The sequence below is a fragment of the Manihot esculenta genome, chromosome 8 (genome assembly GCF_001659605.2).
Source record: "Manihot esculenta cultivar AM560-2 chromosome 8, M.esculenta_v8, whole genome shotgun sequence".
In the NCBI taxonomy this organism is placed as follows: Eukaryota; Viridiplantae; Streptophyta; class Magnoliopsida; order Malpighiales; family Euphorbiaceae; genus Manihot; species Manihot esculenta.
This window is the reverse complement of record NC_035168.2, coordinates 1,257,670-1,270,298: the sequence shown is the minus strand read 5'-3', so window position 1 is coordinate 1,270,298 and position 12,629 is coordinate 1,257,670. Positions and strand designations below refer to the sequence as shown.

Genomic DNA, 12,629 nt, shown 5'->3' with positions numbered 1-12,629 from the left:
CATTTGCATATTTCATTTTTAATCTAAGAAATTGAGCAAAGGGTAGAACTAAGGTTAAAAAAAACACAATCTTAAATATATTAATTAGAGAATTTTGAAAATTTTAAGTTAAATTTGCATGCTCAATCATAAGTACTCCCAACACCATTAAAAAAAATCTCTCCAAACCCTTTTTTTGTGTAGATTTCAACTCTAATACCAAATAGGCTCTTATCTGGCCGATCAATGCAAGTTTTGGCAAGCGTAGTCAAGGAGCCTCCAGGAGAAATATACAGGCATGTGTACTAGCTACTGTTTCACAAAAAAATTAGCAATAGAAAGACGTAGTGAAATCAACAATTCATCTATTAACCATTTCTACCAAAAAAATTATGGAAGAAGGTGATTTGGTGAAAGAATATGAACTAACAAAAGTTTATACCTATTGGTAAAACAATAGCATAAATATGGTACACAGATATGACCTACTGTCCATTTCCTTGTCACTCTAGCTCGTCAAGTTTAACCTCGTATTGTTCCCCAGAAGAGAGGATTTTTACACCAACCATACCCTTTTGCCACTCCGTATTTCCCACCAATATAAGCCTTTGTGCATTTATACGTGCTGCCCGTTTGAACACCCTGAAAAGGTAGGATTTATAAGCCAACAACATACTAAACATTTCCAGAGAATCAAGGTAAAAATGGGGGAGTTCAATACCATTTAAGAGGTTTGTTTTCCAGAACTAAGTCAACACTTTGTCCTTTATCTCTGAGTAAGGTAGCAACTGTAGCAGCTACTCCTTGAAGATCGGGATCTAGAGCACAAACAATGTTCTCTACTTGGAGGCTGACTTCTGGTAGTATACCCTTCTCTTTCAGTAGCTATCACCAAAAAACAAATAAGTTGATAAACACAAAAAATAGAAATGATGCATGAGATCGTGCGTCAGAATCCATGTCTTTATAATGCAAGTGTAAAGTAGTGTATTAAAGAAATCATCAAGCGCTAAGATGCTCCACCATCAAATTCAACAAAACAAGTAAATTGATACTTCAAATTCCTCCGTTTGGCAGCCAAACTCAAATGAGATGACTGTTTTTCTCAAGAAACTTAGAGAATACAATTTAAATTATAATGTGCTAAAATTATATCTTGCTTGAGACATGATAAAATGAATTGAATACTATTACTCATCAACAAGCTTAAGCTTTTGGAATACATGGTTCAGGGACACATCTAACTGTTAAGCATAATAGGAAATAAAAACCTCCATCAGAAGAGAAGATCTTTCCTACTTACTTCTACTATGACAGCATCACCAAATCCAAATCCACAAGCTGGAATGTCATCACCACCAAAAGTAGAGAGTAAGCGATCATATCTCCCACCACCGCATATGGCTCTCAACTTTCCTTCTCTGTCAAAACCCTAAAGCATAAGAACTCAAGTCATTTTAGATGGTTACTTGAAAAGGTCGGAGGAGAAGGATCTTTTTGATCAAGCCGTCATGATTTAATAGGGACATAGGATTTAGCATCAATCACTGAAGATCCAAGACAAGCTCTCCAGCATAACATAAAATACACATTGTCCACACTAAATTGTTCTACAGCGACATGGAAGACACTGTTCTTCTTGAACATAGGATGAGCAAGATGCTTCAATAGTATGCAGTTTTTCATCTAATTAGGCATCAAAAACACATGTTCTCAAAACAAGACTGCTATATCCACTTGTTTTGTGTGTGAGCTACCATCTCTTGTTAATGTTTAGAATGTAAATAGTGCAAATTCTTCGGTACATCTGTAGTTGCAGTTCAGAGATGAAAACATTAATGCTATAATAGCAATTTTAACATCACTTCAGAGGACTATTGTTATGCATCTCTAGATTTGTAAGATCAGCAGTTGTGTCTCAATGCAAGATATCTGAAGCAGGCAAAAAAAAGTGCCTTCTGTCCCCACTGCAACAGCATTTATTGATTGAGTGCAGCATTTTTAAGCACAATTCTTATGTCAGTCCCTAGGGAATGGAAAATTATCTCATAAATCTAACCTCGAAAACAACACCAGTGTAGTAAGCAAGGCCACGGACAACTGATGCATCAAACTGAATCCACTCAGAATAACCAAACTTTTCAGCAAGGAAGAAAAGTTGTTTAAGATCTGAAAGTGCTTCCCCTGCACCTCCAAGTATTTCTACATTTACACAAGCAGTCAAACATGGGTAGAAGTTAGGAATTGTTTTACCTCCAGAAAATAACATTAAGCCATCATTTTAATTTTGAGAATCATCATTCTAATCAATTCGGAATCTGAAAATAATAACATGAACTTTATATGTTGGAGCAGATATAATTTAGCCTAAACACTGGATACAAACTACTTTCAGTACAAACTTGAATACAAGTTTCAGGGTATTAGCCAAGAGAGGGAGAAGGGGAGGGGTAAAAGCAGTAAACATAAACAATACGACAAAAGTAAAGAGGATAGGTTGCATCACGCATATTTTCATAGCACCCTTTGTCCAAACAAAAAAGGAATCAGATTTTAGTTGCATGAATTACAAATCCTTTACTGTAATTGAGCATCAAACACTTAAAACTTGCCAATGAATAACCTGAAAACATTGGCCCAAAAAATAAAAATAAGTAATTCTCAAGCCACTGGTTGAATCCAACCTTCCAACTTAGTCAATGACTTTATGGAAAGGACTTGCAGCAGCTCCTCAACAGCATCCTCTGACATCCCAACTGACTTCAAATCCTTTTTAATTTCATCTATAGGAATCTTATCAATCTGTGTGACAGCAGCATTAGCAGACCAAACGATGAGAATGTTATTAAAGCAACACATAACTATGTAAAGCACTAAATGAGTGAAAGCAGGGGTGAAGCTATGTTTACCTCAATGGGGCAATTGCTTCCCTTATGTTTTGATTTTTTTTTATTTAAAAAAAAAAGCTATATTTGAAAATATTAAATTTGGAAATTTGCCCATGAAAATTTAATCCACCACCCTTCCCCCCCCCCAAAAAAAAAAAAAAATAAATAAATAACTTAAATAAAAAGAAAAGATGTTTACAGTTTTTGTCCTAGTTGTAAAAAATGACAAATTAAATATTGTCTTTCATTTACTTTTTTAATCACAACCCACAGAAAAGGAAACAAAAATAAGCAAGAGTTGAACAAAGTTTAAGTGCTTTGAATGATCAAAAATCAAATTCAATTGTGGGAATTGAGAATAAGATGAGAAATTTTGATTTTTTATTTGTCTTTTTTTTTATTTTTTTGTAGTTTTATATTATAGCTTCTCAAATAAAATATTTTCTGTAGTTTTATGCATTTTTGGAAGTAACAAAATCTATTTATAAATTTATTTTCTTGTTCTTTATCTAAATAAAATAAAACATAAATATTGATAATTTGAATCATAAGTTCAAGGTGTTATTAATATTTAAATCTAATGATTAGGCAACTTGTTGAAATTATTATTGGTCCTTGGAATTGTTAAGGGCCATATGAAAGATCATGTTGTTATGATTCTCATCTACGGGGCTTCCTGAAATTCTAGTTTTATTAAAATTGGGCAAATCACTGTTATTAAAAATCCTGATATAAAAATTCATATTGTTTAGTCCCCCCACCCCCCCTCCTCCTTTTTTAGTAAGATTTTCCCTTATTATGCTAACAAGGAATACTATTTACATTTTCATCCTACCCCTGTCAATCAATTTTCAAACTTTGGAGGGTAGGAATCTGGATTTTAGTTTGACAGGAAGCCAATTATTGTTGTTGTATCAAGCCTATGGTTTAACAGTCAAACAATTGAATAAAAGACGTTGTTCTACTCTTAAAGGTATTTTAGGAAGTTTGGATTGGATGAATTTTAACTGTGAAATCATTTTAAAAAGGAGTTATATGAAATTCAATTGAATTTCATATTGTAAGATGATTCCGATTGCAGTAAAGCCTGAAAGGGAATCGGATATCAATTTCTTATTGAACCAAATTAGGAAAAAACTTCCTTCCATTTTTTGATTCAATTTCTTATTGAACCAAACTAGGAAAAACCTTCCTTCCATTTTTTGATTCCAGAATTTCAACCAAATGGCCCCCACACAATTTTTTAGTGAAAATTTACCACCTTAATTCAAATCCTAGATTTGCAGATGAATCAAGGCTTGTGGTAGGTTACAATTATGACAACAAATCAGCTGTGACTGTAAACAACCGAGGAAATAAAGCAAAATTGCATCTCAAGACATGCCAACTTTAGCAACTAACCTTGTCTATGATGATGCAAACCTTGCCAAACAAGTTCTCCGATATGGAATAGCACTTCAATACTTCCTGCAAAACCTGGAAAAAGAAGAAAGCACCCTAAATGTTAATATATATGGTTCTGCACTAATTCTGCATGGAAATTCCAAATTCAATACTATATAATGACCATTCTTACTACCATCATGCAGGCAAAATACCATAACTGCAGCATTATGAAATTATGTTTATTTGCCCACAGGATCCTAAGATGCTGGAAGAAATGCAGCATTAGCTGCACTCTAATCCCCATTGAAGGACACCATTTCAAGATTTTCTAAGCAACAACCAGAAGATGAACTATTTCCATACTCCATCAACCAATATTCTGCAACATCATCTTCAGAGATAACGATACATCAGCCTTTATTTATTGCTCATTGTGCATGAACTATTCTAGTAATCCATCAATCGCTATCCTGCAATTTCGTCTTTAGAGATTAGCACACATGAGCTTCATTTATCTCTTTTTATGTATGCAGATATTTGCTTAAGATTTTTTTTTTCTTGGAGTGTATGTGCATTGGAGGGTGTTTGGAGTAATTCTACTTAATACTACTTTTTATAAGCAACTCCTACTGAAGTTAAGAATTCAATCAAATATGCAGAACCAAGAGCTCAGTAAGAGCAATACATCTGCCTCTCTCTCTCTCTCTTCCTAAAGATAGCCAATTATCTATAAACTCAATAGCACAAAAAACCTCCAGCTCCAAAACATTGTCCACATTACTCCAAAGAAAAAAAAAATCCAATACCTTTCGGCTAGAAACCTTGAATCCCACATCTGATGCAGTGATTCCAATCCGCTTGAAAAATGTAACAATAGAAGAAATAAGCTCTGCTTCAGCCTACAAAATAAACAGAGAAAAACTTAAAAATTAAACTATAATACTATATAAAGGAAATTACATAACTAAGCTGGAGTCAAGACAAAATTATGCCTCTCAGGCTTTAATAAAGTGGTCTGTTCAATAAGAAGAGGGAGGTGGTCGACTATGTGAATGTTTAAGAGTGAGGGGTCAGAAAGAAGGAAAACAATTCAAAAAATAATATAAAGTTCACAGCACTTACTGTGACTTCAGGCACACCAATAATATCCATATTCCACTGGTAGTGCTCACGCCGACGACCCCTCGTCATCCTCTCATATCGCCAACACTGTCCAACAGCAAACCATTTCAGTGGGAGGGGTACTGATTTTCTGAACCAAAAAAAACATGGGGATCAAATTCTGGGATCTGTACCTGGATGTAAAAATAATAGGAAAATAAATATATGAATACTTAAAGGATTTGTACATCAAAATACCATATCAGCTGAACAATAATGGACTAGAATTTTCAGTACCCTTTCTGTATTACTAGCCTTGCCAGAGATGGAGTGAGCTCCGGCCTCAGTGCAACACGGCGATTTCCACGATCTTCAAAACAATATAACTGTGCCAAGAAAGAGAAAAAAACTTGTTGGGTCTGAATTCAAAAGCATATCAGGAGTCCTAAACACAAACTTCAAGCAGTGATGATTCAATTTGGCTATTCATAGATAATGAATAAGAAAGATCACCACACACAACACAACAGGCAAACGCCTGCAAAAATGCACATTGAGGGCATGCATCTCAAACAACATCCAAGTGCTTTGTGTTTATTTATTCCATAAGGAGAGAAATTGTCATTAGTATGCTGCAAATGCCATGGTAAGTAGTAAAAGTAATCCAAAATAAATCCTTAGTTATACTCTTCCAATCTTGACAAATTATTAATTGAAACCAGCAAAATGTGATTGCATTCCACCTCTTTTTGCCAATGCCGTTTAAGATATCCAACCTTTTAAAAGGATTCCCGTAATGTCATATGAAAAAAGTCTTCATTGTGTTAAAGAAGCTATTTATAAATTTTGTATAAAAAAAAAAAAAAGGAAACTTGTTCTCAAGAGGAATAAGTTGGCTTGTACAGGCAATGCACGCGAATATCAAATTGTAAGAACATGAAATCAGTAATAAACTCGCATATAAAACACAATCAATGAACAATCTCATTGCATATAGTAACAATTAACAGCATCATTTCAAAGCTAACACACTAACCTGGTCCCTAATTTCCTCTCCGGCTTTCCTGATAAACAATGCCTCCGACTCCAACACTGGGAAATCAACCTCTTCAAAACCATACAATCTCGAGACCTTCACAGTCAATACGTAAAAACAAATGAATGCGTTGCACACGTATTGTGTGATTCTGTTTGTATACATGTAAATTTTAGAGTGAGGGAGGTAGATTTATAACCTCTCTGAAATTGTGGAACAGCCAGTTGCGGAGGCGCATTTCTTCAGGAGGAAAATCTCTGGTCCCTTTTGGAGGATTGACGTCAATTTTTTGAACAGCTTCTTCGATAACCCGCGGTGGAGCCGATAAGGAGCCGGACCTGCCGCAGCTACCTCCATCTTCAGTTGGAGGCAGTGCGGAGGCTACAGATAAAAGAATTCGAGGGTTTATCCCGAGTGATTGCCTGAGCAGAGTGAATTTGCAAAGGAACAGCGGCTTCACGTAGAGGCTGAGGCGTGGATGTAGGATATGAACTGAAGATAGAATTGGAGACATGGCGGTGGCCGGAAGGAAATGGTTGGTATTGGCCTCCCCTGCGCTCGTTTGCCGAGCAGCTAAGCTGAGGATGAAGACGATAGTGTCCGCCTACTGTCTACCCGCTGCCTTCTTCGGGTTTGGACCATAACGAAAATGGGCCAGCTGAAGGATGTGCTTAAGCCCATTTGATATATGATTGCCCAATGGCCCAGGAGAAAGCCCAATCTGACTAATTGTTATGTCATAATTGTCAAAAACTCCTACTATTTACTTTTTTTTTAATTTCTGTTTTTTCTTTCATTATAAACCCAAGAGATATTAAATAAGTCATATATATTCTTTTATGAAAGAACCTACTAATTTATATTTTAAAAGTTTCTTGATTTACTAAGTAATTGTTTTTTTTTTTAATTTGCAACTGCAAAAGCGATGCATTAATCTGCTCTGTGGGCATCAACAGAACATACAGCCATAACGCTATGAGGTAAATTTTGTAGCCAAGTATGTAAGGAAAAGAAACCGAAAAACTAAGGCTAGTTAGGCAATGGGCCGCCTTATTTCCACGGCGAAAATGCTTCTTAACAACTCCAACCACTACCTCACCCATATAATTTCTCACCACTACAGCCGCTGACCACAATGGCGATTGTTGTTTTTGGGCAGTACCACAGTTAACTTCCACCTTTCACTGTTGCTTTGAAGCTCTGTATTTTGAAAAATAGCTTGAGAACTATCCAGATAATTCATCCAATCCATTTCTACACAATAATTTCTTCTTCACGTGGTTGCATTTAGAGGATATGAATTCTGCTGCTCTGTTTTTGTTCTTTCCATAGATCATTGGAAAAGCAATCAAATGTATAAAATCTAAGTGAAATATTAAAATTTCCTCTGTTGGCAACTCTTTTATTTGGAAATATTTTTGTTTAAACTTTAAAAGATTTTGAATTTTTTTTTTAAATGGTAAAAGATTTTGAATCTTAAAAATCTTTTTAATAAATTGTGTTATTACAGTACTTTTAGAATTTTAATGGACTGTAATAAGTTTTTTGGATGCTTTCTTTAAAAAAAAATATATATTATAGGACTTGTTGGAGTAGCTGGACCAGCAAAACAACAACCAACAAGTAAGAAAAAAAATTATTTATTTTATCGGAATCATATTTTTATTTTGAATTAAACACATTAATGTATATCACAAATTATTAAAATAATCGAATATATGTCTAGATATTCATTTGGTGATTTACGGAAATATTTTAATCCAGATATTCTAATCATAAACACCTGGTGTACATTAATTTTGTATATCCAATCAATTAAAAATTAAACTATTATATTAATATATGAATAATATAATGTCTCGGTTAGTATTTTTTAATTTTAAATAATATATTAATTTTAAATCAAATTAATGTATTTATATGCATGCAAAAAATTTCTTTTAAGAGTTGAATATAAAACTCTTTTATATTCGATTGATACACTTATCATTAAAGAAAAACTGTGAGTCAATCTCATTGCACGGAAAGTGTTTAATTTATAAGTTCGAAAACTGCATGTTTCATGTTGGTTTTTGGCACAATTCACGATTCAAAGGGTGACTTGCATTCTTATGAGCAATTTAACATTAATTGTGGTCAATAATAGAGCGTGATTCTTGATTCGTCGCTTTAAATGCTCCATCAATAAAATCAAACTCATAATATGAATAAATTTAAAATATAAATAATAATAATAATTTCACCCCTTCTATGTATATGTGATAAAAGGTGGGATCTGGAGTTCACAGAATAGAAATATAATGAAATTTTTTTAAGTGATTTTTAATTATTAAAATATAATAAATTTAATATGAGTTGTATTAACTTGACATGTGCAGAGTGCATTGGTTTTTGTAGGCCAATGAGTGTGGTGGCCGTAGGAAATTTCTTGCTGGAAGTCCATATTTGAACATGGCTAACCATTCTTGGCTTTTCTTCAGCACCCAAATGCCTCGACGCATCAACTACTATTATTTAGTAATTTGCACGTTGGAACTTTTTGGAATGTGCTTTATCAACTATTATTGGCTTTTCATTTATTTTAACAATATGCATTTATTTAATATGTCCATTTTTAAATAACATAATATACATTTTTAGTTAAGCAACATAAATAAAAGGTATATTCAGAAAATAGTAAATTAATTATTTTTTATTCAGGTAAAAATATAACTAAACATATATTATGAAATCAAGGATATATTTACATAATAAAAGAAAAAGAGATTAAAGATCCCTTTTATAATTTTTATTTTTTTATTCTTTTATATATATTAATAAATATAATTTTATTTATTTTTCAATTATATCCTTTAAATACATTAAATTTTATTAAATATTAAAAAATATTTTTAAGAGTATTATTAGAAATATGATAAAATTAAATATAGTTAATTAAATATCTATATCCAAATTTACATATGATAAAATTATGTATATATTTTTCTATATAATCGGTTAGAACTGATACTCAGAATTTAATAATTTATAAATTTTAGTATTATTGAATTAAAATTTATTAATCAATTACATATCCACTTTAATTAATTCTCAACATAAAAGTTTGATTAAATTAATATGAGATTTGTTCTTTTATAAAATTAAACTTATACTAAAACTCTATGCTATTATTTTAAAAAATTGTGCTAGTAAACTTTAAATTAATTATTAATAATTTGTTTAAATTCAACGCTTTTTTGTTTTGTTCAAGTGTTGGATTTATAACAACGATATAGCTTTTCCATGAATCGAATATTATGTAATTATTGTAAAACAAAAAGACAAAAATAATATTAAATGGGATTTTGAAAGAGCTAAACCTGTTTACATTATTTAATTGATGTGGATGTAGATAAATCCATTAAAATAATTATAAAAAAAGGAAAAATGTTGGCTAAAATCGTGCCAAATTTCATTTTCAACAATCAATGATGGAATTTAATTTTGGTCTCATTCGAATTTGTTTGGAATCAAATTTCATATAATTAGAAATTAGAAATGAAGCCTAGGATTCACCTCTTCTCCCTTTCCAATTGCCTTTCCATGGAAAAGGTGTTTATCGATCTCAGTTTATTTTTTTAAAGTGGGTTACTTACGTCATTGATTTTTCACGCATCTTTCCTAGAATTGTAAGACATAGTACATTCTAATAAAAAATTTTATTCTATAAATATACATTATTAAATAATTTAATAATAATTCATTAATACCAACATAATAAATTTATTTTTTTAATAAATTTACATTAATGTCTTTTAATTTTTTATATTATAAACTAAATAAAATGATATCTTATAGATCAATATATTATAATTTTATTCTAAAAAAATATCTTATAAGTTATAAAAAAAAATTATCATCATTACAATTTTAATTAGATATTGACCAAAATGACCCTGAGAATATTTTTAACCAAAATTGTTGCAAATCGATCCGAACCGTAAAACTTGAGTGCTTATGTCATTTCCGTTGAGTGGTCACGGTCAAGTCAAATTAGTACAATCAGGCGGCAAGCAAGAAAAGAGTAACCTCTCTCTCACATGAACCGATGAACGCCCTCCCAAGCTGACCTCATCACATCATCATGACCATCAATGTATGTGCATACCATACACTCCATACATCCACCACCAACCAATCCATTCCTTTTCCTCTCCTTATATACACCCAACATTTGCCTCCATTCGATCGCTTCAAAAACGATTCCAGTAACCAAATTCACTCTAATAGGTTCCTGCGGCCGTTAAGCAACAAAATGGGTGCCGAGCAGAACGAAGCTCCAAAAGGTGATGCAGAGAAGAAACCCACTGCTGATGCCGGCGCCGCCGGTGAAAAGAAAGATGACGCCAAGGTCATCTCTGTTTATAAGATGAACATGCATTGTGAGGGCTGTGCAAAGAAAATTAGACGCGCAGTTAAACGTTTAGAAGGTAATTGGGGGGTTTTTTAAATTTAATCAAATTGCTTTTAAGAAAAATGAACTAATCTGTTGAAAGTGTTGGTTATTGAAGGTGTGGAAGCTGTGAAGACAGATTGTGAAGGAAACAAACTGACGGTGACCGGGAAAGTAGATCCCGAGAAAGTCAAAGCGAGAGTGGAAGAGAAAACGAAGAAGAAAGTGGAGATTGTGTCTCCTCAACCTAAGAAAGACGGCGGCGATAAGAAACCAGAGGAGAAGAAACCGGAGGAGAAGAAACCTGAGGAGAAAAAACCACCTAAAGAGGTAAAATTCTCACCATAGGTAATCAAATTCTTAATTTACATCCATTGTTCTGCAATTTTTGGTTGATTAAATCCGAATCAAGTGCTTAACTAACTGTGATTAAACTAAACGATGCAGAGTACGGTCGTTTTGAAAATAAGAACTCACTGCGATGGTTGCATTTCAAAAATAAAGAAGATTATCTTGAAAATCAAAGGTAGTTAAACAATTAATTATTCAATATCATATTTTAACAATGAGATTAGCGTACAATCCAAAGGTGACGGAATTCTGACGTGGACATCGAACAGGGGTTGATAACGTGGCAGTGGACGGAGCAAAGGACCTAGTCACGGTGAAGGGGACAATGGAAGTGAAGGAAATGGTACCTTACCTCAAGGAAAAGCTGAAGAGGAACGTGGAGGTAGTTCCCCCTAAGGCAGAAGAAGCAAAGAAGGAAGGAGGCGGAGAAAAGAAAGAAGAAGCGAAGGCCGAGAAGAAAGAAGAAGCAAAGGCTGAGAAGAAAGAAGCAAAGGCGGAGAAGAAAGAAGATGCGAAGGCCGAGAAAAAAGAAGAAGCTAAAGCTGAGAAGAAAGAAGGAGATGGAGGCAAGAAGGAAGAGGCTGCGGCTGCTGGTGGCGGTGGCGCTAAGGTGGAGGTGAACAAGATGGAGTACTACCCGCCACCGGTACCGATTCAGTGGTTTGACGGAGCATTTGGTCAGAGTTACGCTGTGGAGCCCCATCATGGGTACTACGCTGTGAATCAAGCGCCAGGGTACCCGATGATGAACCATGGCTATGGATACGTACAACACGGCTATGTAAATCAGGGGTATGTTATGGAACCAGCGTACCACCATCCAATGCATGCGCCACAAATGTTCAGCGATGAGAACCCCAACGCATGTTCAGTGATGTGAGCAGAGAGCCGAGAGGAAGAAGAAGATAATCGGACGGTGGATAATGGACGAATATCACTTAAAGTGATGTAAATAAATACAAGTAACAGGGAGAAAAGAGTAATTCCAAAACTACAAATGGATGGAGGAAAATTGGAACTTATAATTACCTGTAATTAGGTAGAATTTTGTTTAGGTTAGTAGAGTAATTAATGAATGGTGTACCCGGCCGGCTGGTAATGCCCGGTTCTGTTGGTTGGTTTGTTTCCTTTGTTCTTTAATCATTTTACTAATGATGATTAAAAAATAAAAATAAAAAATTTTGTATAATAATATTCATCTAATTAACGTTTATAAAAGCCCACTTGCCCACTCTCTTTTTTTTTTTAAAAAAAAAAAATTAAGGTGAGACATTTTTTGTTTTGAGTTGAAAATGGAGATGGAAAGTGATGGTAGTGTAGTGGCTGTTTCATGTACCAAGGTCAGATATGAACGATTGGTCCTTAACCTGATTGTAGATGGACGTTAATGAATTAATTATTTTTCTAATGGTTAATATTTATTTAACATTTATTTTATATTAATAACAAAAATTAT

At 33.5% G+C, this 12,629-nt stretch overlaps 2 protein-coding genes across 2 annotated transcripts; one reads left to right on the top strand and one right to left on the bottom strand.

The window, feature by feature from the left end:
* Positions 1–327: 327 nt before the first annotated feature.
* On the bottom strand, positions 328–7,013 carry LOC110621714 (histidine--tRNA ligase, chloroplastic/mitochondrial). Its single transcript, XM_021766001.2, has 11 exons — positions 6,590–7,013; positions 6,391–6,486; positions 5,652–5,740; positions 5,376–5,505; positions 5,060–5,152; positions 4,269–4,343; positions 2,664–2,781; positions 2,039–2,181; positions 1,283–1,411; positions 701–864; positions 328–621 (listed from the first exon to the last, which is right to left on the bottom strand). Exons 1-11 carry the CDS (start codon positions 6,902–6,904, stop codon positions 483–485), a joined length of 1,491 nt encoding a protein of 496 aa, XP_021621693.1. The 5' UTR covers positions 6,905–7,013; the 3' UTR covers positions 328–482.
* Positions 7,014–10,609: 3,596 nt separating this feature from the next.
* On the top strand, positions 10,610–12,391 carry LOC110620021 (heavy metal-associated isoprenylated plant protein 5). The gene is made up of 4 exons (XM_021763570.2): positions 10,610–10,859; positions 10,941–11,152; positions 11,270–11,348; positions 11,443–12,391. The coding sequence occupies exons 1-4, from the start codon at positions 10,685–10,687 to the stop codon at positions 12,051–12,053; spliced, it is 1,077 nt and encodes a 358-aa protein (XP_021619262.1). The 5' UTR covers positions 10,610–10,684; the 3' UTR covers positions 12,054–12,391.
* Positions 12,392–12,629: the final 238 nt, after the last annotated feature.

Coding starts and splice junctions, on each gene's coding strand:
- LOC110621714 (XM_021766001.2), bottom strand. CDS start 6,904: ATGTCTCCAATTCTATCTTCAGTTCATATCCTACATCCACGCCTCAGC. Junction 5,153..5,375: donor TTGGTGTGCCTGAAGTCACA/GTAAGTGCTGTG, acceptor TTTATTTTGTAG/GCTGAAGCAGAGCTTATTTC. Junction 865..1,282: donor GTGATGCTGTCATAGTAGAA/GTAAGTAGGAAA, acceptor TTTTGGTGATAG/CTACTGAAAGAGAAGGGTAT.
- LOC110620021 (XM_021763570.2), top strand. CDS start 10,685: ATGGGTGCCGAGCAGAACGAAGCTCCAAAAGGTGATGCAGAGAAGAAA. Junction 10,860..10,940: donor CGCAGTTAAACGTTTAGAAG/GTAATTGGGGGG, acceptor TGGTTATTGAAG/GTGTGGAAGCTGTGAAGACA. Junction 11,349..11,442: donor GATTATCTTGAAAATCAAAG/GTAGTTAAACAA, acceptor GACATCGAACAG/GGGTTGATAACGTGGCAGTG.